The sequence below is a fragment of the Trichomycterus rosablanca genome, chromosome 21 (genome assembly GCF_030014385.1).
Source record: "Trichomycterus rosablanca isolate fTriRos1 chromosome 21, fTriRos1.hap1, whole genome shotgun sequence".
Taxonomy (NCBI): Eukaryota; Metazoa; Chordata; class Actinopteri; order Siluriformes; family Trichomycteridae; genus Trichomycterus; species Trichomycterus rosablanca.
In genome coordinates this window covers 21,094,808-21,122,141 of record NC_086008.1, presented here as the reverse complement: position 1 = coordinate 21,122,141, position 27,334 = coordinate 21,094,808, and the positions used below count along the sequence as shown (strand labels likewise).

Below are 27,334 nucleotides of genomic sequence, written 5' to 3'. Positions count from 1 at the left end.
ATCTTTGGCTTGTGTCCAGACTTGAAATCCCTTTACCTACTTGGAGTGCAGACTGTGAGGTAGAGTTCCACTTTCAACACCCCGGGACGTAAAGGGGCAAATATTTCTGCGTCGTCAGTGTGTAACTGGGGTTCCACTGGGGGGGAATTTAGTTTCTCTCTGGTTTCTCTGGTTTCTGACAGACAGGCTGTGGTTGTCTGGACCGTTGCTAGGAAACCGTCCTCGCTTCCTTTCTTATTTCATTAATATTATTATTTTTAAAAGCCGTCCTGCGCCCCTGGCATTTCACCGTCTCAGCCGGGTAGCTCAGTTGCCGCGTGAGGCCCTTCATCCGTGTTTAAGTTGGGGCCCCGGATGGTCTCAAAGAAAGAGAAAACACAGAGGCGGTAAACGTGGAATGCGGAAAATCGTGCACGAGTGGTCTCGTTTGCTCAGTCTGCCGGCTTCCCATAATGCCCCGGGCACACCCGATTCTGAAGAGGGAGGCCGGGTTTGAGTCTGAGGACACCAGGATTGTGTTATTGTTATAGAAGTTACAGAGGTCACAGTTCAGGATTGATGTGGGCTAGACGGCTTTAGGAGATCAGCAAGAGGATGAAAAAAGGCAAACAGGAGACAGGAGGTGTTAGACTTGGTACTGACCACGTACTGACCGTTAGCTTTAACAGCTCTCAGATTTCTGCTAACGGCCCGGCACTGTAAGAGAGCGGCGCTGGCAGATGCTTTTATTTAAACTGACAGCGCTTTTCCTCCGCCGTGTGAAACGAGCGCTCGAGCAGTCGAGAGTTGAGAAACCGACACGGCGTTTCACTTACGCTGACAGACGGCCGGTCCGAACCCAGCCGGAGCCGGAGGAGGATTTTTCAATCCTGGTTCTAAAAAAATATATAAATATATACACACACTGGTCAGCCATAACATTACAACCACCGTCTTGTTTTTATCAGCTCCACTTACCATATAGAAGCACTTTGTAGTTCTACAATTACTGACTGTAGTTCATCTGTTTCTCTGCATGCTTTGTTAGCCCCCTTTCACCCTGTTCTTCAATGGTCAGGACCCCCACAGGACCACCACAGAGCAGGTATTATTTAGGTGGTGGATGATTCTCAGCACTGCAGTGACACTGACATGGTGGTGGTGTGTTAGTGTGTGTTGTGCTGGTATGGAGTTTTTAAATACCGTGTCCACTCACTGTCCACTCTATTAGACACTCCTACCTAGTCGGTCCACCTTGTAGATGTAAAGTCAGAGACGATCGCTCATCTATTGCTGCTGTTTGAGTCGGTCATCTTCTAGACCTTCATCAGTGGTCACAGGACGCTGCCCACGGGGTGCTGTTGGCTGGATATTTTTGATAGTGAGGTGTTTAAAAACTCCAGCAGCGCTGCTGTGTCTGATCCACTCATACCAGCACAACACACACTAACACACCACCACCATGTCGGTAGCACTGCAGTGCTGAGAATGATCCACCACCTAAATAATACCTGCTCTGACCATTGAAGAACAGGATGAAAGGGGGCTAACAAAGCATGCAGAGAAACAGATGGACTACAGTCAGTAATTGTAGAACTACAAAGTGCTTCTATATGGTAAGTGGAGCTGATAAAATGGACAATGTGTAGAAACAAGGAGGTGGTTTTAATCTTATGGCTGATCAGTGTATAATAATAAAACACATGGGCTACTGTCAGTAATTGTAATATTTGCCTCAAAGCTTTCAGAAGGTCCGGCGCAGAAAGCGAGGGTCCCTGAGGGTCAGACGCATCTGACGAGTCCATAATCAGTCATTAATATTAACAGCAGCACCTACGATGCTCCTCTCAGACTCTGGAGGGTTCATCACAACATCTCACCCAGGGCGCAGACAGCACTCCAGCGTCAGTGGGAGGCACTTCAGCCGCGAGGCTTCTCTGTGCCCACGGGCTGCCTAACGTAGGCAATCGATGGCCGTGTGGTGCATCATAACTCGGTTTCGATCACACAGATCTTCTGAATCTTCTCCCCTTATGGTAGGAGCAGAGTCCCAGTAACCAGACGTCACTGGCCATGATGCAGGAGCCGCAGGAGCTGATGGAGGAGACGGTTACCATAGAGGAAGACCCCGGCACGCCCACCTCCCACGTCTCCGTGGTCACCTCGGATGACGGAACCACCCGCCGCACAGAGACCAAGGTGAGCGCTTACTGTACTGTGACAGTATACAGTCTAAGCGATAGAGAATAAGGGGCCTTGCTCAGGGGCCCAACAGGGGCAGTGGAGGGGCTTGAACTAGCGACCTTTTAATTACTAATCCAATTGAGGGTTAGGGGCCTTGCTTAGGGGCCCAACATTGGCAACCTGGCAGGGGCGGAGCTTGAACCAGCGACCCTTTGATTACTAGTCCAGACGCTTTTATCCAAAGTGACTTACACTACTGTGACACTATGTTGAGGGTTAAGGGCCTTGCTCAGGGGCCCAACAGGGACAACCTGGCAAATGTGGGGCTTGAACCAGCAATCTTCTGATTACTAATCCAGACGCTTTCCTCCAAAACAACTTACACTACTGTGACAGTATACAGCCTAAGCAATTAAAGGTTAAGGGCCTTGCTCAGGGGCCCAACATTGGAAACCTTGCGGCAGTGGGGCTTGAACCAGCGACTTTCTGATCACTAATCAAGATGCTTTCATCCAAAGTGACTTACAGTACTGTGACAGTATACTGAAGGTTAAGGGCCCTGCTCAAGGGCCCAACAGGGACAACCTGGCAGTGGTGGGGCTTGATCTAGCGACCTTTTAATTATTTGTCCAGGCATTTTTATTTAAAGCGACTTACAGGACTGTGACAGTATACAGCAATAGAGGGATAAGGGCCTTGCTCAGGGGCCTAACAGTGGCAGTGGTGGAACTTGAACCAGCAACCTTTTGATTACTTGTCCAGATGCTTTCATCCAAAGCGACTTACAGTACTGTGACAGTATACAGTCTAAGCAATCGAGGGTTAAGGGCCTTGCTTAGGGGCCCAACAGGGACAGCCTGGCAGCGATGGGGCTTAAACCCCTTTCCTTTCTATTAGACAGTATATTGTCTAAGCAATTGAGGGTTAGGGGCCCAACAGTGGTAACCTGGCAGTGGTGGCCACTGTTGTACTCTTGGGGCTTGAACCAGCGACCATTTGATTACTAGTTCAGGGGCTTTTATCCAAAGTGATTTACAGTACTGTGACAGTATAGTGTCTAAGAAACTGAAGGTTAAGGGCCTTGCTCAAGGGCCCAACAGTGGTAACCTGGCAGTGGTGGGGTTTGAACCAGCAATCTTCTGATTACTAGTCCAGTACCTTAACCACTAGGCTAAGGTGTTCTAAGATGTTCTAGCCAATATGATCACATAGACGTCAATCTATTGTCTAATGTTCAGGTGTCCACATACTTTTGGTCATTTAGTGTCAACCAGTGCATCTGAACCCCGTCAGTTTGTGGTTAATCTGTAGCTCAGGCTGGACGTTTGAAGTCTGATGATGATTAATCGATTGTTTTGAGCGAATTTGCTGAATATCGACCCGAACGAACCTGAAGAACCGAAGCAGCAGCTGAAACGACGTGGTTCTGAAAGCGGGCACCACGCTGATGCCCACACACACACACACACGCTCCGGCTGGCACAGGCGCTCTCGGCCGACCGCTCGTTTCCCTCAGCCTCATTAATTCCTCCGATGAATTTATAGCCCGGAAGAAAATAGCTAATTAACGACGCCGTGGAATTCGCCAGGCAGCAAATTGGCTCCAGAATCAGAACTGAGCATCTCGAGGCAGAACCGGCCCATCCAAACACCCCCCCCCCCCCCCCCCCCCAAAAAAAACCTCATCCCGTCCTCATGTGTGGACATTTAATAGAATGAAGGACTGAAGCCGGCGGGGTCAGGACCGTCTCTCATCGATTCACGTCCAGCCCTGGAGACTTCTCAGATGGCTTGGCGCGTTAAGGTCCGTCCGAGACCACAGCTGACGCCGACCAACCTGACGTTCTCCACCCGGCACCAGCTGCTACCTGCTAGCAAGAATCAGTTTCGGTTTCAGTGCTGCTGTGTCCCAGTGGTTCCTGAGCTCGTCCCAGTTTATAACTAACAGACATAACGTTGATGCGATTATTAATCACCAGCGCATTCAATTCAAACCGCGCACAGTACTGGAATCTGGAATCACTGTAGCTAAGTAATACTAGTCCGACCCCTAACCCCAGGCCAGCATGGTTCCTAATTCACAAATACATAGACAATTCGTTCAACCAGACGATCCCTGAGTGCCACGCCCTCCTGAGGGTTAAACCCTAGAACCATCCTTACCTGTAATGACGCCTTGAGGAACCAAACAAGACCTTATGTTCTTCTATTACGCTTCAAACAGAAGGAGATCCAAACCTGGAACTGTAGGGTGAATATAGGGGACCAGGGTTTTGGATTCTGCTGCTGGGGACCCCGATGTGTCCAAGGAGGGTGTATATTAACACACACACACACACACACACACACACACTCTGATGTGTGCCAATCTTTAGTCCACCAATCCCTGCTTATTCTCCGGTACTTCAGTGGATTTGCACGTGAGGTTGGCTTATGGTACAGAGAGCCACGCCCTGATCTCTGCACTATTCCACTTTCTGTACAGGCGCCCTGGGCAACCAAGTTCCCTACACACTGTTGATAAGCCCACCCCTTAGTCCGGCCTTTTCCACCCAGCAGACTGGAAGCTAAACGTGCCTGCAAAAGGGTGCCCAGAGAACTTGTAGCAGAGTCGAGATTCAAACCCAGGAGTTCGAATATACCGGTTGGCTGGGTGCCCTCTAGCGGGCATAAATGGCCAATAAAGTCTGCTGAGTGGGAAAAGACCGGACTGAAAGTGGGCGGGGTCTTCTACGCTGTGCAAGGACGCCTGTACAGAAGTGGAGGAGCACGGAGATCAGCGCCCGCAGCGGGAGACGAATTGATTACGCTAAAATTGGGAGAGAAGAAAAGAAAATGCATAAAATAATAGAAATAAATAATTAAATTCCTGGTCACGCAGGTCTTTACCGTATTTTGACTGTTTTTCCTGAATTGACGTTCATTTCAAACCAGTTTGAGAACCGGAGAGAACCGGAGGGAACCGTTTGAGAAGTTGGAACCGACTTTACCCGTGTAGGGGTTTGATTTTGGTGAAAAGTAACATGTGTCTTTATTTCAGGTGACCAAGATGGTGAAGACGGTGACCACGCGCACGGTGCGGCAGGTCCCTCTGGGTCTGGACGGCCTCCCCCTGGCGGACGCCTCCCCTCCTCTGGGAAGCTACACCGACTCCATCGACCGGCGCTTCGTGAAGAACGGCGAGCGCTTCGTCACGCCGCAGGCCACGTCCACGCTCGGCCGCTCGTACAACCACAACAGCTACGCCGACCCCTACTACGGCCCGCACGACGCCTACGGGGACGTCTGCGACAACTACGGCAGCCTCTCGCGCGGCCTCAACTACCGGCCCTACCGGCCGTACGGATACCGCGTGGAGAACAGCTACACCCTCCCCATCCGCCGGGACGACTACGGGCACATGGCGCAGCCCCAGGTCCCGGTGGGGGGCGGCAGCACCGTGGATCTTAACCGCTCGCAGCCCGAGCGCTTCCAGCCCGAGCCCTACGGACTGGAGGACGACCGGCGCAGCCTCGGACCGGAGGACGACGAGCCGTACGAGCTGGAGCCGGATTATTCCACCGCCAGCCGGCGCACCCTGCCCGGCGCCGGACGCGCCATGAGGGAGCCACTGAGGAACGGACCGCGGGTCAGGTGGGTCCGGTCTTATCCTAGTATGATCTTGATGAAACCTCTGGTCTTGATGTGATCTCTACCTGAGTGTGCTCTTGTTATAGTCCTTATCGAACTCCTAGTCCGTCTAAGTTAGCGGGAGTCTAACCTCGGGATGATCCTAGTCTTCGTGTTAAGCATGGTCTTAGTCAAGGTCTGGTCTTATCCTAGCATGATCTTAATGAAACCTCTGATCTTGTTCTGATCTCTACCTGAGTGTGCTCTTGGTATAGTCCATATCAAACCACTACTTCGTCCTCAGAGTAAACTGGGTTTAAGTTAGCAGGAGTCTAACCTCAGTATGATCTAGTTTGGTTTAGAACGGTCTTAGTCAGTCATGGTCTGGTCTTTGTTACTTAGTCTGATTCCAGGTTATTGTAGTTCCAAGCTCAATGACCTACAGGATCATCTAGATCTTATCTACAGCTGATCTACTTGTGTGTGCTCTTGTTATAGTCCTTTTCAAACTCCTAGTTCGTCCTCAGAGCAAACCGGGTCTAAGTTAGCAGGAGTCTAACCTTGGGATGATCCTAGTCTTCAAGTTTAGTATGGTCTTAGTCAGGTGGGTCTGGTCTTATCCTAGTATGATCTTAATGAAATGTCTGGTCTTGGTCTGATCTCTGAGTGTGCTCTTGTTATAGTCCTTATCGAACTCCTAGTCTAACATTGGGATGATCCTAGTCTTCAAGTTTAGCATGATCTTAATGAAATCTCTGGTCTTGGTCTGATCTACAGCTGATCTACCGGAGTGTGCTCTTGTTATAGTCCTTATCAAACCTCTACTTTGTTCTCAGAGCAAACTGGGTCTAAGTTAGCAGGAGTCTAACCTCGGGATGATCCCAGTCTGGTTTAGAACGGTCTTAGTCAGTCAGGGTCTGGTCTCTGAATTCAGCTTAGTCTAGTTCCAAGCTTTGAATGAACTGAATCACCTACAAGATCTTTTAGGTCTGATCTACCGGAGTGTGCTCTTGTTATAGTCCTTATCGAACTCCTAGTCCGTCCTCAGAGCAAACCGGGTCTAAGTTAGCAGGAGTCTAACCTCAGGATGATCCTAGTCTGGTTTAGCTTGGTCCAAGTCAGTCAGGGTCTGGTCTTATCCTAGCATGATCTTAATGAAACCTCTGGTCTTGGTCTGATCTACAGCTGATCTACCGGAGTGTGCTCTTGTTATAGTCCTTATCAAACCTCTACTCTGTTCTCAGAGCAAACTAAGTCTAAGTTAGCAGGAGTCTAACCTCAGGATGATCCTAGTCTGGTTTAGCTTGGTCCTAATCAGTCAGGGTCTGGTCTTTTCCTAGTATGATCTTAATGAAATCTCTGGTCTTGGTCTGATCTCTACCTGAGTGTGCTCTTTTTATAGTCCTTATCGAACTCCTAGTCCGTCCTCAGAGTAAACCGGGTCTAATTGGGAAGGAGTCTAACCTCGGGATGATCCCAGTCCGGTTTAGAACGGTCTTGGTCTCCGACGTCCTTCTCCGTCCAGACGGAAGCCCTTGAACGTTACGAGACCGGTCCCGCTCGTCCTCCTGATTAAGATTCAGAGCTCGACCCGGAGACCCGAGCGCCGCTATCCGCTCGTCTCGGTGCGGCGTGGCGCTTTAAAATAGTCGCCAGGACGTGACTGGTCAAGGACACGAGGGAGAGGAGGAGGGAATAAGAGACACGACTGTGGGTATTTAAGACTGTAGCTCACGTAGATAAAGGACGGCATGCTACACACTTGTGAACAGATGTCTCGTATTGAAAGCGCATTAGCTTGCATCGGGGCATTGATTAGCATTTTAATGCTAATAGCGATGAGCGTGTGGTCGTGACAGCCACAGCAACCCCGGACTTCCTGTTCCACCTCCCCTACACTCCCCCTCTATAACGTTCAGGTCTTTCATTAAGGAGCCTGAAATTAAGGCACCGGGAGTCTGAGGCGAGTGTGGTACGGCTCACCTGTGCATGGAACACAAGTCTCTGCTCCAAGGTTGGCAAGAAGACCCAAACTCTCACCTTGTGTTTATATTGATATTTATTTACAATTCTGACCGACTACAGTTTGAGCAATTAAGAGTTAAGGGCCTCGCTCAGGGGCCAACAGTGGCATCTTAGCGAGGGTGGCGCTCGACCTGGCAACCTTCTGATTGCCCGCTGTGCCGAGAGGAAACGTGTCCGGATGGTCAAGAATCCTCCAGGAAGTAAATGAGACTGAATTAGAATCTGCTGGTATGCGTGTCACTGTCCACAGCCGAGCAAGCTTTACACAAAGCAGCTCCTGCTGAGGAAAGAAATGAAGGATTCGCTCACAATGACCGGACGTGTGTTTGATGATAGATAAAAGGTGAGGCGTTTAAACCCAACACCACTGTACCTACTGCACTATATAATGGAGAATCTTGGGCTCGACCGGACATTCAGGCAGGACAGGTTTGGAATGACCTCAACCCCGCGACCCCCCCACCCCCAACCTTTAAAGTGGTTCGGCCAGCGTGATTAATGTACTCTTGATTAGCTCGTGTGTCCGGTCTCATCTCTCTGACCCCTAATGTACCTGTATTTCCGCCTTGGAGTTGCCATGGAGATACACCCTAGGGACATCCGCTTCCTGCCGTGTGGTTATCCAGACACCGGACGTTACATCAGCGTGCGGGTCAATAAAGTAACATGACCAGGCACCGGGGTCCAGTCCATTAGTCCAGATCATTATTCAATACCAGTTTAGCAGTGGACACACAGTCGGTGCTTTTATATGACGACATGTTCTGGTAACGGTAACTGTGTACGGTCAATGTGTAGAAAAGGTCACTGTGGGACCTAAAGTATGTGGACACCAAATCTTGAGCTCGTTGGAGATTCTGATTTAAACTGTAGCTCATGGAGCTGATCCCTCTTCGTGAATAAAACAGCTTTCCTCAAGCTTCTGTCTGTCTGTGGGAATTTGTGCCAATTAAGTCAAAAGAACATCCCTGAGGTCAGAGCAAAGCTGGGTGACAAAGGTCTGGCTTGCAGTTCAACTTCCAATTCATCTCACAAGTGTTCAGCAGCAATGAGGAACCCCGCGTGTGTGCGTGCTGGCACTCGAATTACGTTATCAATTACCCCGACAGACCGGGATCAGGTTCCAGACCCGGATTAGCTGCCCCCCCTCCGCCCCGGACCCTGCCCGCGCCGATCGATAGGGCCTCGTGTATCACTGCCTCGTTTACGCGAGCGTCTTTACGAGGCCGCGGCGCAATTTACGAATCCCACGCCGGCAACGGAACGCTCAGGGAGCCGAAGCGGCGGCCGCGCTCGAGACTCGTAAAAGACGTTTACAAATACGAGGAGAAGTCAGTAAGGGGGGAAAAGATCTCAAGCGATGTAGATGATTAATAATAATAATAATAATAATGATGGTGTAGAACGTTCTGTAGTGTTCTTTTCTGGACTTTCCTGGTTGCAAATTACTGTCGAAAGCACAGCACAGCACTTTTTCTTTCTTTGTTTTTTTTCTTTTTTTTTCTTCTCTATTTTTTGTATTGTATCTTTTTCTTTTGTGTTTTTTATTTCTTGTGTTCTTTTGTCTTTTTCTTTCCTTCTTTCTTTTTTCTTTATTTTATTCTTTCTTACTTTTATTTATTCTTTTTTCCCTTCTTTTATTCTTTCTTTATTTTTCTTTCTTTCTTTTATTCTTTATTTCTTTCTTTCTTTTTTTGATTTTTTTTTCTTTTTTTTAATTTTTGTTTTTTCTTTTTTTTCTTTTTTTCTTTCTTACTTTTTTATTCTTTATTTATTTATATTTTTTTATTCTTTCTTTATTTTTTATTCTTTCTTTTTTCTTTCTTTTTTTCTTTTATTTCTTTTTTCTTCTTTCTTTATTTTTCTTTCTTTCTTTTTTTCTTTTTTATTTATTTTTTGTTTCTTTCTTTATTTTTCTTTCTTTATTTTTTTCTTTTTTATTTATTTTTTGTTTCTTTCTTTATTTTTCTTTCTTTCTTACCTTTATTTATTCTTTATTTATTGCAGCACAGCGTCATGGGTTCTGGGGCTTTGGGTTCAAACCTTACGTTTCCTGCCACCTACCAAAAACATGCAGGCGTCTGATTGGCTGATCTGTGTTTTAGGTACAGGTGAATAAAAGGGGAGGTAAATGAATAAGTGCCCGCTGAAGGTCCCCCGTCTCGGACCCTGCCCGCGCCAATCAATAGGACCTCGTGTATCACAGCCTCGTTTACTTGAGCGCCTTTACGAGGCCGCGTCCCAATTTATGAATCCCACACCGGCGGCCGCGCTCAAGGTTCATAAAAGATGTTTACAAATACGAGGAGGAACGGCTCCGAAGGGCGTCGCCCGTCAGCGGGAGGACTGTGGGTACCGGGACGGACGAGGAAAAGATCCCGGATCTCATCCATGTCTTTGATGTCATCGTTCGGAGCTCTTCAAACACCGTCATCCGGTCCGGGGCGAAGCTCACGAGCGCACGGGAAAATTGAAATTCTTCAGAGCCGGTCGGCGCCAGAGCCGAAGGCAGCCGGTCCGAGAGACGCGAATGTCAAGATTTGCATTTAAATTGGAGCCGCGGGTGCGTTCGCAGCACGTGAAGAGTACAGGCGGTCGGACCAGACACGCCGATGATCACCAGCATCATGTGTAATCAGTCAGGATCACGTACCCTGTTAGCGCAGGCGGGCGTTTACAGATCACGCCAAGCTGTCGGGGGGATATTTTTGGTTTGAGCGCTGGAGGGAATTGGAAATGACTAAATTGATGAGAGGGTGTAATCGCAGGTCTGACATTAAGGAATCTTATCGTATGCGGGCTCTAATGTGCTAGCTGACCACCGCTGAGATATCAACTGTGCTATCGACCTAGCCGAGCATCCACACAGGCACATTTGGCAGTGCCCGAGGATAGAGGGTCAAATTGCGCCCTCTGCTGGCTGGTGGAGGCACCTGGCACCTGTACAGACAAGTGTAAGTCTTACTGTACTTACTGACATTACTGTACATTTGGCACCTTTTTGCACCTCTAACAGCTTCCAGTCATTTCCAGTCTTCCCGTGGTATTTTGGATTGTGCCTGCAGGAATTTGTGCCCATCTATGTGCCGTGTACGTCCTCTGATTGGCTGATGCACGCCAACGATATGCGCGTGTCAGATTAACAGCTTGACGTCTCTCTTCCCTCTGAACAGAGGCTACAACGAGCCCATGGAGGCGGAGCTGATGGACGAGCGGCACCGCTTCCCGCCCGGCGTCTACCCCGCCCCCCTGGCGCAGCCCGAGCGCGGCAGCACGGCCAGCCTGGACGGCGGCCTGGACTTCGGCGCCCGCCAGGACCCCCGCTGCTGGCGCGACCCGGACCTGCCCGAGGTCATCGCCATGCTGGCGCACCCGCTCGACCCGGTCAAGGCCAACGCCGCCGCCTACCTCCAGCACCTGTGCTACGAGAACGACTCGGTGAAGAAGGCGGTGCGGCAGCTGAAGGGCGTCCCGGCGCTGGTGGTCCTGCTGGAGCACCCCAAGGGCGAGGTGCAGCGCAAGACCTGCGGCGCCCTGCGGAACCTCTCCTTCGGCAAGGACAACGAGAACAAGGCGGCCATCAGGAGCTGCGACGGCATCCCGGCGCTCGTACGGCTGCTCAGGAAGAGCGGCGACGCCGAAGTCCGCGAGCTCGTCACAGGTAAGAACGAGAACTTATTTACATTATAAAGAACTCCGTTGGTTGCTGCACATTATACTCGTCCGCCACGTTTGTCGTTTTTTTGGCGAGAAAAGTCGTGCCGCACTGAATGCTGGGATTGATCTTCAGGCGCCTCAGTAGGAGCATTTTAAGGAATCTAAGAATTTAGACACGCCCTCTTCTCAGGGATGTAGGATGATTGCTATAGCCAAAAGTATTTGGACACTTGACCATAAGCTTGTCGGACGTCCTATTTTAAAACAAACGGTATTGAAACAGAGTGACCTCTGACCTTTGTGGATGCTCTTCTGAGGATGTCTTGGGAGTGTGTCTGTGTATGGGAATTTGTGCCCATTCCGTCGAAAGATGACCGCATTTGTATTATATGGCTGGACGCTGATCGATCAGTTGATGTTCCGGTTCGTTCCAGAGCTGTTGAGTGGAGGTCAGAGCTGGAGTTTTATGCTGGAACAGGAAAGGACCTTCCCTAAAGTGTTGCTGCACATTTGGAAGCATATCATTCCCTTTACACCTGTTAGTAACTGCTGTGGCTAAAACACATGAATTAAATACAAATTAGAAGGGGCGTCCCAATACTTTAGTCCAGTTCATGTCCAGATTTACTTTATAAGCTATGAGAAGGTTCCTCCATCGACCTCCGAGCCATCAGGAACCACGAGGAACCGTTTGGTCTGGACTTCCACGGCTCAGCGTTCCTCCCGGTTAGATCTAAAAATAGCCCCGAGCGTGAGGGCTCCACCTCTCCGGGGCCCCGGACGCCCCTGTGGTTTCAGCTCAGCAGGACTCTACGAAAACACGAGTCCTTCGTAAGGTGGAACCGGCCTGAGGAACCAGGACTCGCTATTAAAATAATTACAGGCTCTTAAAAATAGAAACCCTGAAATCCAGGCATAGTTGGAGGTTTTGGTTCAATTCCCGGGAAAAACCTCAGGAGGCGGGTGTTCCGCTCGGGGGACCGACTGGAGTTCTGACCAGTTCTGGACGTTCTTTTATCCTCTCACTTTCTCAAGCGACGTAGATGATTAATAATGATAATAATAATAATAATAATGATGATGGTGATGATGGTGATGATGGTGTAGAACGTTCTGTAGTGTTCTTTATTTTCGTATCCTGGACTAATTTAAGATACTGTCTAAAAAAAAGCAAGTCAAAAACTTATCCTGTGATGGATGGCAGTGGAGCAGCTGGTCCATCACAGAAGCTCCGACCTGTTAGAGCAGCAGGACCTTCACTTCTGCTCCAATTCAATTAACTGATCTGAGCTTACTGAACAGGAAACGTCACCCCCCCCCCCTCCCCACCAAACCCCCCAACAAAAAAATTCATCACACAGCTGCTTCAGCTTCCTCTTACATTCCACAACCGAAACCAAACCCCCGACTGGATCTGATTTCTGGATATGAGAAGATGTTGGGGTGGGGTGGAGGGGGGTGGGGCTATTCAAATCCCTTGGTACTGCAACACTCATGCAACACGCCACTCTTCCAACGTACTGGAGTACTTATCATACAGTTGCCCGTTCAAGCCCAGCCATCATCAAGTTGCCACTGTTTGAGCAAAGCCCTTAACCCTCAATAAGCTTGATTTATCTTTTTTCTTTTGTTTTTTGTTTTTTTCTTGTTATTTTTTTTTCTTTTGTTTTTTGTTTGATTTCTTTAGTTTTTTTGTTTTTTTTCTTTTGTTTTTTGTTTTTTTCTTTCTTTTATTTTTGCTCTCCATTTATTTTTGTATTTGTTTTCTTTTGTTTTTCTTATTTCTTTTCTTTCCTTTCCTTTGTCTTCTTTTTTTGTTTTTCCTTTTTTTATTTTTTCTTGTTGTATTGTCCCTCTATGTATTTCTCTACTTGTATCTTTTTCCTTTGTGTTTATTATTTTTAGCTTCTTTCTTTTCATTAATTTCTCTTTTTTTTTCTTATTTTTGTTTCTTATTTTATGTTTCTTACATGCTTACCCTTTCTTTCTTTTTTTTTCTTTTTTCGCTAGGTATTTCTTTATTTGTATCTTTCTTATTACTTTCCTTTATTTTTCTCTTTTTTTTCTTATTTTTGTTTCTTATTTTATTTTATATTTCTTACATGCTTACCCTTCTATTCGCTTTCTTTTTTTTCTTTCTTCTTTCTCTTTTTCCTTCTTTTTGTATGTTTTTCTTGTTTATTTCTCTCTCTCCTTTTGTTTTTTAATTTGTTGCTATATTTGCTGTTCTTGCTCTTTGGAATTCACATTAAAATCTTTTTCTTTATAATTCTGAGCTTCCTGGTTGTCCGGCCTCATATTTTCACTCCATCACTCATCCTCACATTTTCCTCTCATTACTTCAGTCCTACAAACTCACGGTTCTATTTTCTCTCGTCCGGTCCAGAGTTTATTTTTAATCTTTTATTATTTCTCTTTTATTTTGTACCTTCAGTAAATTAATCTGATTCTCTCTCTCTCTCTCTCTCTCTCTCTCTCTCTCTCTCGCTGTCTCTCTCTCTCTCTCTCTCTCTCTCTCTTTCTCTTTCTGTCTCTCTCTCTCTGACAGGAACTTTATGGAACCTGTCCTCGTACGAGCCGTTGAAGATGGTGATCATAAACCACGCCCTGCAGACCATGACCAACGAGGTGATCATCCCACACTCGGGCTGGGAGGCCGAGCCCAACGAGGACTCCAAACCCAGAGACGCCCAGTGGACCACCATCTTCAAGAACACGTCCGGCTGCCTGAGGTACCCGTCACCTGATCACCTTATACATCTTATTCTATACACGTACAGTCGTGTTCTCTCTCCACCAGGAAAGTCTGGTGAGCTTTTCACAGAGCTCTTCATTTGGGCAGTACGACCGCTGTTCCATGTAATGAATGCAATTAAATCAGCCTGGTTTGACGTGGGCACAGAGAAATGACCATTTATACTGAATCTAATTTATTAACTATGTTCTTAATCTTAATCTTAAGTCCTCGTTTCTCACACACGTGTCTACAAACTTTTGACTTTTACTCTGGACTTTAAAACAAACGTAATAAAGAGACGATGTTCGTTTTCCTGACGCTGATTATCAGTTTTGTTTAGCTGTTTGTTTCTCTCACACCGCAGCCGCTGAGTTAATGTCGAAATCGATGCCCCTGCCCTGCCGCCCCGCCTGCCCTCCGTGCCCCCCCCTGTATTGATAGAACCATTAGCAGAATTGTTATAAAGAACATCCTCCAGGCATTTCAGGCCTCGTTTCAGCCGCATAACGTAAAATCTCCGGGTCCTGACGCATCAAATACATCCACATACCCCACGTCCTGATGCACTGACCACAGCAAGGGGGACAAACAGAGAGCAGGACATTAAGCAGAAGACGGGGACACTGAATGAGTTGAGAGGAAAGGACGTCGAGTAATCAAGGAATGAAAGTGGGAGTGGAGACGGGAAGACATGAATCAAGAAAAGTGTTTAAAAAAGAAAAGAAGCCACGATGGGAGACAGACTCTCAGCGCTGGAGGTGGACGGCGTGAAATACGGAAAACCGAAATGAGAGAGGAGGACAATAAATACGGCGGGGTGACACAAAGTGAGATGGAGGACGCCGAACGAGAGAGCAATACATAAAGTGTGACAGAGAGAGAGAGAGAGGACGTGAAGAGAGAGCAGAAAGGGGGATGATTTGATAAAGGGGGACATGGACACGGAGGGAGACGTTAAAGTGGATAAAGAAGTGGACGTAGGAGACCGTCATTGGGGGAGGGGACACACAAAGTCACACAAACCGGTGGACTAGAAAGAGACGACACAAAAGGACGAGATGGGACATAAAATAAGGGGTAGCAAAGTGATATAAAGGGGGGACACAGTGAGAGACGGAGGACAAGGGACATAAAGTCGTGAGGTGAAGGACGCAGAATAAGAGAGCAATACATAAAGTGTGACACAGAGGGAGAGAGAGAGAGAGAGAGAGAGAGAGAGGACGTGAAGAGAGAGCAGAAAGACATTAAAAGGGGGATGATTTGATGGAGGGGGACATGGACATGGAGGGAAATGTTAAAGTGGACGTGGGAGACCGTAATTGGGGGAGGGGACGCACAAAGTCACACAAACCGATAAGAGAAAGCGACCAGACATGAAAGGACGAGAAATATGGGACATAAAATAAGGGGTAGCAAGAAGGGACACAGCGAGAGACGGAGGACAGGGGACATGTGGTCAGAGGAGGACACTGTGGACGGAGCCGGACATGAGGTTAAGTAGATGGGGGACACCAGCTAAGAAAGGGGTTAAATGTGTCCCCCTCTAAACGTCCCCGGTGTGTCCATCTCTCGGACCGGCCTGTCGCTCAGACGGACAGGGGTCCCAGAGCCCTGGCGCTGCCCGGCGAGGCTCCTCGCTCTCGTGATGCCAGCGTCTGCCCCCCAGCGATGCCACTCTGTCTATATTCCCTTCATTCTGCTCGTGTCCATGGCAACTGTATCCGCCAGCATCTGTTGCTTAGGAATATGCCCGGAGCCGGAGCCTGATTCGCCACCGCCAGCAGTCACGGCGACGTCTCTCACGCGTGTGATGAAGACATCCAGACGTCATGTGATTTGTTTACAGATTACAGCAGGAGGGTATCAGTGACCCTAGATGCCTCGTCGGTGCCAAGTATTCCAGGGCTGTAGCTACATCAGGTGCCGCCGTTTAGCCTGTAAACTGAGCTGTTGGTTTGAGCAAATAACCTCTCAGGATGAGGTGACAGGCTAGATTTCTGAACCTGGCAAGAGACCACTGTTCCATGTACTGTTTCATGATCCCATTAACAGACCACTGTTCCATGAACATGGCAATCCCACTGTTCCATGTACTGTTTCATGAGCTGTTCTATGTACTGTTCCATGAACCTGGCAAGAGACCACTGTTCCATGTACTGTTCCATAACCCTCGTGAAGAGACCACTGTTCCATGATTACATCAAGAGACTACTGTGCCATGTACTGTTCCATGAACCCAACATGAGACCACTGTTCCATAAACCTGGCAAGAGACCACTGTGCCATGTACTGTTCCATAACCCTCGTGAAGAGACCACTGTTCCATGATTACATCAAGAGACTACTGTGCCATGTACTGTTCCATGAACCCAACATGAGACCACTGTTCCATAAACCTGGCAAGAGACCACTGTGCCATGTACTGTTCCATAACCCTCGTGAAGAGACCACTGTTCCATGATTACATCAAGAGACTACTGTGCCATGTACTGTTCCATGAACCCAACATGAGACCACTGTTCCATTAACCTGGCAAGAGACCACTGTGCCATGTACTGTTCCATGATCCCATTAACAGACCACTGTTCCATGAACATGGCAATCCCATAACCCTTGCACAGAGACCACTGTTCCATGTACTGTTTCATGAGCTGTTCTATGTACTGTTCCATTAACCTGGCAAGAGACCACTGTTCCACGAACCCATCAAAAGACCACTGTTCCATGTACTTTTCCATTAACCTGGCAAGAGACCACTGTTTCATGTACTGTTCCATAACCCTCGTGAAGAGACCACTGTTCCATGATTACATCAAGAGACTACTGTTCCATGATCCTGGCAAGAGACCACTGTTCCATGCACTGTTCCATAACTCTCGCCAAGACCCACTGTTCCATGAACCTGGCAAAAGACCACTGTTCCACATACTGTTTCATGTGCTGTTCCATAACCCTTGCCAAAAGACCACTGTTCCATGTACTGTTCCATGTTCATTCATGAATTTTAAGTCCTCTTGGCAGAGATGTGACCTGGTGCTGCCCTTGAGGACCACAGACTGTCGGGCATGGCACTGTGGGCCGAGGGTTTTGGGTGGCGTTCTGATCACGACTGCGACTGCTGAAGGATTCTGATATTTTTATTCTGATCTGTTCTGATGTGAAACGTTGTGGCGGTAGAGGAGCAGAACTCAGCAGCTCGACCGCACCGTTATTGGAAAATAATCATCTTGTGTTTGGTGATCACATTACACCGGTCTGTAGTTGATTATTTCTCTATAAGAGAACATCCTGGCTGTGTTATTACTTTTAAACTGTGATATACCATAAAATTATATATATATATAAAAATAGTTTTACATTTTTCTGCTTCCTTGTTGGATTTAAACCTCGTTTTTAAGGAAATTAGATTGAGATTAAGAAACTTCTGGTTTATTAAGAGTCAAAAGTTCACGTCACTGTACATTCCTACATGCTTTCTATAAATGAGAAGCTGCAGGAACATCTGGCATGACTGATGCTGAGCAAACCCAACAACAATGTACCTACTGTAACCATGGTGGTATTATGATGCTCTGTGGGTGTTTGGCTGCCAGTTTGAGGATGAAATAATGAGGATGGAAGATTTTCTCCAAATTCTTCAGCACAACCTCAAACCATCAGCAGCCAGGAGGACGAACCGTGGACACGGTTGGTTGGTCCAACAGGACAATGAGTTACAGGACACGTCTAGACCGGGTCTGGACATTCTTGTAAAGACGTTCTGAATTCTGACCCATAAATCCCTCACCCATGCTGGACGCTGCAGGTCCACCTCAGTACCAGCTTTATTAAATTCACCCTCCACACACGCGCTGGTTTAGATCCGGTACGGTTAAATTACTTGGAGTGCAGCTCTCACCCAAACACTCAGGACGGCGTAATTACCCGCTCGGTGTCTGTATTAGCCGTATGTTACCATGGAAATAAAAATCGCTAATGGGTTTTAGCCCAAAACGCCTAATTTGTGTTTTTGTGCTGGAGGTAATTTCAGCGGGTCAGTGTGTATCAGCGGGAGTGAACTCAGTATAGCTCTCGCTCAGTATAGACGGGGGACACTGTTCTGCTATGCTGTTTTTATTCTGCTTAATAATAATATTAATAATAATAATATTAATAATATTAATAGAATAATTAATAATATTAATTATAATAATACTACCAGTAATAAAGTAATAATGATAATAATAACAGTAATTAAAATAATAATAACAGAATAATAAATAATAATTAAATAAAAATAAAAATAATAATAATAGAATAATTAATAATATTAATTATAATAATAATAACAGTAATAAACTAATAATAATAATAATAACAGTAATTAAAATAATAATAGAATAATTAATAATAACAATAATAATAATAATAGAATAATTGATAATAATAATAATAATAATAACAGTAATAAAAATAATAATAGTAATAATAACAGTAATAATAATAAATAGTAATAACAAAATAAATAAAGCATAATAATAATTGTACCTCATGATATTAGTTATTATAATAATTATAACATTGAGGATAATATTAAAATAACATTTATTATTTTAATTCATTTATTATTAATATTATCATTATTATTATCATTTTATTACACACAACAGCTTTGCAAAGTTAATTTTCTCACTTTTTCACCCCCTGTACCCCAGTTACAAAAACAGACCCCAATAGAACCCCCACGCCCAGCTGTTGTCAGCTCTGAGTCTGTGTGTGTCTGTGTTGTTGTTGTTGGAACCTCGCCTCGTGTGGTTTGAACTCGGGTGCTGAATTTCTTCCCCTCAGTACAGATTCTTCACTCACGTGTGTGTGTGTGTGTGTGTGTGTTACAGGAACGTGAGTTCGGACGGTGCGGAGGCGCGCAGGCGGTTACGGGAATGCGACGGGCTGGTGGACGCTCTGCTCCACGCCCTGCTGTCGGCCGTGGGGAAGAAGGACATGGACAACAAGGTGAGGCCGAGAGACGCCGCCGTGTTTAGTTTAGTGAGCTCAAACTGCGCTGACGTGATCGGTGTGTCTAAATAATCTGCCTCAAGAGTTCAGTGTCGCATTAGAGCCCGCTCTACCGAGGCAGCAGATCATTTAGGCAGCAGGCAGCAAGGCAGCTCACGAGGTTTTCAGTACTCAGAAGCCCTCACAGTACCTTCTTTCTCTTCCAGTCTGTGGAGAACTGCGTCTGTATCATGAGGAACCTCTCGTACCACGTCCACAGAGAGGTCCCAGGAGCCGAGAAGTACCAGGACCCCTCGGCGCTCCAGGCCCCCGGGTCCGCAGGGGTCCACAGGAAGAAGAAGGATGACGCCGGCTGCTTCGGGGGCAAGAAGGCGAAAGGTCAGTCTCTCAGTGTGGCTTGTTTTATAGCCGTGTAAAGCTTGCTCGACTGTACACAGTCACCTGGCATTTAAAGGTGTGCTTTTATTCAAAGCGCCTTACAGTACTGTGACAGTATACATTCTGAGCAAATAAGGGCCTTGCTCAGGGGCCCAACAGGGACAACCTGGCAGGAATGGGGATGGAACCAGTGACCTTCTGATTACCAGTACAGTACCTTAACCACTAGGCCACAACTACCCCTATTCATGGCAGGTCCAAACTAATTTCCTCTCAGCATAAGTGACATTTTGGGGTTTATTTCTACCCTTGGCAAGAGACCACTGTTCCATGAACTGATCAACTAGGTTTCTGTGTGTACACTAAATAGACAAAAGTATGTTGACACCCATCCTGATTAGTAACTTTATGTAACAGTTTGGGGAAGGCCCCTCAACCCCTTTTTCCTTTTTCTCTTTTTTACTCCCCATTTAGTCGTAGCCAATTAGTCTTCGGATTGCGCCCGAGGAGGGTGTACATGCCCCCGCCCCACACATGAGGCTCATCCACTTCTGCGCAGGCGCCTCAGCTGCAAACCGGGGTCCTTGCACAAACGTTCGAAGACCACGCCCACTTTATTACGCCGGTCTTTTCCCACCCAGTAGACTTGATAGCCAATTGTGCCTGCTAGATGGCACCCTGGTAGCTCCCTTGATACCCCCTAGATGTTCTTGTCCAACATCAGTGCCCATCCTCTTTAACTTAGTAGGCACAAATTCCCACAGACACTTCAACAACCTTCCCAGACCTCCGTATTAATGCAGTATGTTTTGGGATGCCCAACAGCCCAACTCGCTGGCAGAGAAGCAAGAGTCGCAGAAGTCACGGCAATCCACAGACTGCCAAGACAAACGTGCCTTTGAATGCATTGCATTGTGGTCCTTCACGAAGTCCTGGCTGCAGTTCTGTTTTGCCGGACGTCTGCGAGTTCACAAACCCAGACGTTTCGTGTTCAGGTGGCACAGAGTCAGGCTGACCGGCTCCGCTGGGTGTTCTGTACAGCCGTGCCAGCCGCGCCCACTCCTTCCTATCTGTAGTAAATCAGAAATGGCTTTAGGCCGCGGTGCAGAAGGGGCAGAAAGGCTCCAGAGGTGATGCGTCATGGCATTTAAATAAGAGATGTGAGAGAGAGTCCCTGTGGGTCCCGGCTCACATTCACAGGGAGGCCAATTAAATCACCGGAAACGTCCGGAAGCTTCAGTGCGGCTTCTTTTTATTTCTCCCAATTTAGTCATAGCCAATTAATCCTCCGCTGCTGGGTAGCCTTTTGGCGTCCCTCCCTCCCATGCATGCGCGGTCCACCGACCCCTTCTTAATTGCCCGTACTCTGGTGTATTCGCGCGTGAGGTCGGTCTCGCGCATGGAGAGTCACGCACTAATCTCTACGTTCCTCCACTTCAATACAGGCGCCTCGGGCTACTAACCAGAGTCCTTACACAGCTGCGAAGACCCCGCCCCCTTTCCATTCCGGTCTTTTCCCACACAGCAGACTCTTCTGCTGCAAAATGTCGGCCTCTGGTGGCAGAGAGGTGAACATCACCCGTTACCCTGGTGCACTATTTTCCACCTATTTCACTGTACTAACCTGAACAAACCGAGTCCTCAGGTCCTTTTTTAAATGATTAGAACCCAGGTTCTTTCTCTAACACACTGTTTATTCCAAAGCTTTGAAATGTTGACAGGTGGAGTCGTACACGCCCGTTTTTATCTTGCCTTTTCTCTTCTCTTCTCTTTTTGCTTGTGCTTTGCTCACGCTGCCCTTCTCACCCGTAGAGGAATGGTTTAATCAAGGTGAGTTCCTTCTTTCTGTATGTACGCTACGTACGCTACGCTCCAGACCATTAATAAATCAACAAATTAATAAATTAATTACCGCCCTCCGAGTTCCTCATTTCTCTCCCTCTATTTCTCTCTGTCTCTATTTATTTCATCAGGGAGGAGAAACGGCGAGAACGACAAGAACTACGAAACGCTAGACCTCCCAAAGCGCACCGAGCCCACAAAAGGTACTTTCATAGCAATTTAGTCATATCCAATTACCCGATTGCATTGCGCTTCCTCTCTACTGGACTGACACACGCCCCCTCCGACACGTGCGCAGTAGCCGCCTGCATCTTTGGTTCGTTTCACCTGCACGAGGCGAGTTCATACGCGGATCAGCTTTGTGTACGGAGAGACACACCCTGATCAACGCATTATCTCTCGCCTCTGTGCAGACGCCATCAATCAGCCAGCAGAGGTCGTAATTGCACCAGTTATGAACAACAGCCAGTCGTTGTTCATGTAGCCGCCCAGCCGGATGGCAGAGCTGAGTTTCCATGCTAGCGTGTAACCCACTCAGGGGTTTAGCAGGTTGTGTGGGTGCAGCACAGCTTCTGTCTGGCACGTTTCCTTCAGGCACTTTGGTTTGTTGATTAGCTACTCGCTTGGCATCACAAGTACTAGCCAGTTGGGGTAAATCTGGCAAACCTGCCTAATGGAAGGTGTTGGTCATGAATATCACTCAGCTGGTGCCTAGGTGGCGCAGCGGGATATTCCACTAGCACACCAGCACCGAGTTTCTGAACTCCTCGGTGCCTGCAGCAGATACTTATTGGCCATCATAACTGCAGGGTGGGAGGGTGGTGGGTCTTCATACGCTGTGTAAGAGGCGTGTACAGCGACGTGCTCTCCTCGGATGCAATCTGGTGTCTCTCAGCAGCGTAAGACAAAATTGGGTGTGTTAAATCGTGAGGAAATGCATTTAAAATAAAAATGGAGCCACATTAGCAACCCCGAGTGCACTCCGTGTGCAGTTCGTCCCGAACACGATCATAATTAATTGCATTCGTCCCTGAACTCGACCCCTTTACCGTCTGGAGCTTTCCTGCGCCCGTCCTGCACCGCCGCAGGAGCCGATTTTAGATCTTGTTTTTGTTTACGCGCCGGCGCTCGTTAAATAAAGCAGTCGTGCAGCCGTCACGTCCTGCGGGTGTTTCAGGGCACTTGTTATAGAGCAGGTCGCTGAATAACGAGAATATGCAGCAGCGAGCGGGCGCGGTCCCGGCCCTGGAACGAAACTGAAACGGTGACCAACAGGGAGGGAGCAGAAATGAAAATGACTGATAAGTGTGACGTGTTTATGGATACGGTCTCCACGGCAGCCTCGGAGAAGGTTCATCTGAGGAGAGCATCGTCAGACCTCTGGTCTTACTCAGTAAAGAAAATCAAGACGTATCAAGCTGTTTTCTAGAGCTCAGAGCTCGCCGACAACGGGCATCGAATTGATATTGAAACACACACACACACGAACACACACTGCCTTTAGACTGTACGCACAACAAAGAGGACCTGTTTGAAAACCACAGAGCAAACTACTAAGCTGAGCTTCATATTATTCATCACTTAAATGGAGGGAGGACGAGGAGTAATTAAGGGGTCGGTGGGAGGTGATAATTAAGCGTCAGTCGCCGGTAATAGAAATGGGACGTCTGTGTTTTAACCTTGATGAAGGACACAGGACTCCTCGACTCCTCCGTCGGTCTGGGGCTCGAGGGACGTAAGGAGATCAGGAGTAGCAGGCGCCACGAGTCAGAAGGGCTTCCTGTTCTACAGCCACTTATTTGGTTCAGATCCCGATAAATGATTCTGTGCCCGCTGCAGGCACTGCCACTTGTTCCCGCTAGATGGCGCCCAACCAGGGAGCTCTGTGTGTGTGTGTGTGTGTGTGTGTGTGTGTGTGTGTGTGAGCGAGAAACACGATCAAGCCTGAATTCTCCCAGCGGGTGCCAGCTGCTGCCGTACCGCCCGTCGTGCCAGCAGGCTGCGACAGGAGACTGGCAGCCTTGTCTTGTCAATCATTACCACTCACACACACACACACACACACACACCACCCACAGCGCCTGCAGAACACACACACACACACAACAGTGTTGCTTCAGTTCTGACGAGTGTCTAGACCGGGAACGATTTACCACCCGGATGAACTTTGAGCTTCTTTAATATTTAAGACTGTTTGGGGGGCGTCCCAATACTTTTGTCCATGTAGCGTACTTGCTGGTAGAACCATCAATCCAACCCCTGAGCTGTGGGGGCAGAGGTACCAGTACCAGAATTTTGGAACGTGTAAATTGAAGCAGATGGATCTTCTGAATGGCGCAGTGGAGATCAACAGGCTGGCAGCTGCTTTCACATTAGCACGTCGTTATTATCACACAGAGATGCCAGACCTAGACGGGTACAGGCCGTACCCTCTCGATTCTGGACCCAACAGTATCGTTCTGCTTCCAGGAACCCTGTGGTGAACCTGCAGAAAGCTGAGCCTGACAAGAAAGGTGCCCTTGTACGTACTGAACTTCTTCTCCATGGTTCTTAAGTCCTCTGATGGGTGATGGAATGGGACTGGACCATGGAAGACTCTTGGTTTTCTTTAAGATGGATGAATAGATCGATGGATGGATGGATGGATGGATGATTGGATGGATGGATGATTGGATGGATGATAGATGGATGGATGGATGGATGATTGGATAAATAGATGAATGGATGGATGGATGGATGATTGGATGGATGGATGATGGATGGATGGATGGATGGATGGATGGATGGATGGATGATTGGATAAATAGATGAATGGATGGATGGATGATTGGATGGATGGATGGATGGATGGATAGATGGATGGATGGATGATTGGATAAATAGATGAATGGATGGATGGATGGATGGATGATTGGATGGATGGATGATTGGATGGATGGATGATTGGATGGATGGATGATGGATGATGGATGGATGGATGGATGGATGGATGGTTGGATAGATGGATGGATGAATGGATGGATAGATGGATGGTTGGATAGATGAATGGATGGATGGATGGTTGGATAGATGGATGATTGGATGGATGGATAGATGAATGGATGGATGGATGGATGGTTGGATAGATGAATGGATGGATGGATGATAGATGAATGGATGGATAGATGGATGATTGGATGGATGAATGGATGGATAGATAGATGGTTGGATAGATGAATGGATGGATGGATGGTTGGATAGATGAATGGATGGATGGATGGATAGATAGATGGTTGGATAGATGGATGGATGGATAGATGGATGGTTGGATAGATGAATGGATGGATGGATGGATGATAGATGAATGGATGGATGAATGGATGGATAGATGGATGATTGGATGGATGAATGGATGGATAGATAGATGGTTGGATAGATGAATGGATGGATGGATGGTTGGATAGATGGATGGATGGATGGATAGATGGATGATTGGATGGATGGATGGTTGGATAGATGGATGATTGGATGGATGGATAGATGAATGAATGGATGGATAGATGAATGGATGGATGGATGGAAATGGTGCATGGTTGAAGAGACAGATACTGTAGCCTAACTAGAGATGGACATATGGTCTGTTGATGCCAGACAGAAGGAAGGAATTCCAATCATCCTCTCTTAATTTGCTGACCGCATGCTCAGTTTGAAGACTAATCTAGCTGCTGACCATCCTGAACCCTCGGAAGAAAACCCTCAAGCTTAGAATATCTCAGGACTTTCCCAGGTTGTGACGACTGTTTGCACCATATTCGGGCAGCGATAACGTAAGGCAGGACCTGATTTTCCCAGTGCTGGATCCTCCCCAGACCGCTGGAGTGTTTCCCTCTCGAGCTTCGACAACACTCAGCCTGGCTAATTACATTAATTAGCCTGAAGAGCCCCACGTGGTGTTCCTGTGTGTGAAATGTATATAATCCGCTCGGACGAGCGCCTGTTCCGCCGTATTAGCCTTTAAAATAAACGATACGGCGGATGTCGGGCGGATAAGTACGTAATGGCGTACACGACAACGAGACGAGCGCGTCCGTAACTCAGAAGGTCACCTCTCCGCGTGTCACCAATTATTTATAATGATACAGAGCTGCGTCCTGACACGCCGCTGGTGAACGCCGTCTGTGGAGGACTGAACTACGCCGCTCAGTGCTCCATCCTGCCATAACAGAGAGAGAGAGAGAGAGAGAGAGAGACGGGTTAGTGGAGGAACACCTGAGATTACCAGACCAACTGAGAAAACTAATGATGGAACATCAATAGTGGAGCAGAGTATGAAAACCAACAGAGCTTTATCATAAATCAGTGGACAGGATCATTTATTGTGTAGCTGTTTGGCCTCCAAGCGCTCGACTTTCAGCACATGCCACCAATGCCAGCTACTACGATGGATGGATGGATAAATAGGTAGATGGATTGGATGGATGGATTGGATGGATGGGAATAGTAGATGGATGGCTAAATGAATAAATGGATGGTTAGATGATTGGGAATAGTGGATGGATGATTGGGAATAGCAGATGGATGGATAGATGATTGGGAATAGCAGATGGATGGATGGATGACTGGGAATAGTGGATGGATGGATGATTGGGAATAGTGGTTGGATGGATGGATATGAATAGTAGATGGCTGGATGATTGGGAATAGTGGATGGATGGATGGATGATTGGGAATAGTGGATGGATGGATGATTGGGAATAGTGGATGGATGGATGATTGGGAATAGTGGATGGATGATTGGGAATGATGGATGGATGGATGGGAATAGTGGTTGGATGGATGATTGGGAATAGTGGATGGATAGATAGATGGATGATTGGGAATAGTGGATGGATGGATGATTGGGAATAGTGGATGGATGGATGATTGGGAATAGTGATTGGATGGATGATTGGGAATAGTGGATGGATAGATAGATGGATGATTGGGAATAGTGGATGGATGGATGATTGGGAATAGTGGTTGGATGGATGATTGGGAATAGTGGTTGGATGGATGATTGGGAATAGTGGTTGGATGGATGATTGGGAATAGTGGATGGATGGATGATTGGGAATAGTGGTTGGATGGATGATTGGGAATAGTGGATGGATGGATGATTGGGAATAGTGGTTGGATGGATGATTGGGAATAGTGGTTGGATGGATGATTGGGAATAGTGGTTGGATGGATGATTGGGAATAGTGGATGGATGAATAAATGGATGGCTGGATGATTGGGAATAGTGGACGGATAGATAGATGAATAAATGGATGGATGGATGACAGATAAAGATACAGATGGAACATAACTAAAGATGCCTTGGCACATGGTAGATTCCCAAACATCAATATAAACATCCTTCTGTGGTCTGTTGATGCCAGACAGAAGGAGGGAATTCCCATCACCTACCACCCCCCACCCCCCCCCCCCAATTTGCTGACCACATACTCGGCTGTGCGGTCTGATCTCACTGCTGACCATCTTTAAATCTGCAGCAATTGCTGAACGAGGCACATTGGTGAAACCCTCAGAAGATCTTCTGTATCTGTAGCTAGGAGCCGTTCCTCACCGTGAGTCGGGGAATTCTTTTTAGAAGCGGCAGATTTAGCATGATAAAAGATCTAGCCCTCGGACGGGTGATTATTCGCTTCGCTTCGTTCTTCACCGCCGCCTGCTTCCATTCTAGCCTGCAGACACGCTTCCGGCTACATACGGTGGGTGATTAGCTTACCAGAGGTTTAAAAGGTGATGACAAAGAAACAGTGACATCAGAAGGAAGGAAGCGGAGCTCGGTTAATAGAACCAACTGCCAGATCGTTAGATTGATGGATGATGGATGGATGCTGGAGGGATGGATGAATGGGTTCATAAATAAATAATTGGATGGATGAATGGTTTAAAAGATGGATG

General features: G+C 47.3%; 1 protein-coding gene across 7 annotated transcripts in view; it reads left to right on the top strand.

Moving 5' to 3' along the window:
- The window catches only part of arvcfb (ARVCF delta catenin family member b), a 112,222-nt gene that overhangs the window by 70,590 nt on the left and 14,298 nt on the right, over positions 1–27,334 (top strand). For 5 of the 7 annotated variants that reach the window (XM_063018181.1, XM_063018177.1, XM_063018178.1 and 2 more), the window contains 8 exons: positions 2,020–2,178; positions 5,204–5,796; positions 10,971–11,458; positions 14,003–14,186; positions 19,066–19,183; positions 19,393–19,564; positions 21,377–21,394; positions 21,538–21,609. In XM_063018181.1, coding sequence (XP_062874251.1) covers positions 2,053–2,178; positions 5,204–5,796; positions 10,971–11,458; positions 14,003–14,186; positions 19,066–19,183; positions 19,393–19,564; positions 21,377–21,394; positions 21,538–21,609 — 1,771 coding nt within the window. In that variant the 5' untranslated portion in view covers positions 2,020–2,052. The remainder of the gene's footprint in view (positions 1–2,019; positions 2,179–5,203; positions 5,797–10,970; positions 11,459–14,002; positions 14,187–19,065; positions 19,184–19,392; positions 19,565–21,376; positions 21,395–21,537; positions 21,610–27,334) is intronic. The other 2 variants (XM_063018180.1, XM_063018176.1) reach the window with 2 other exon arrangements.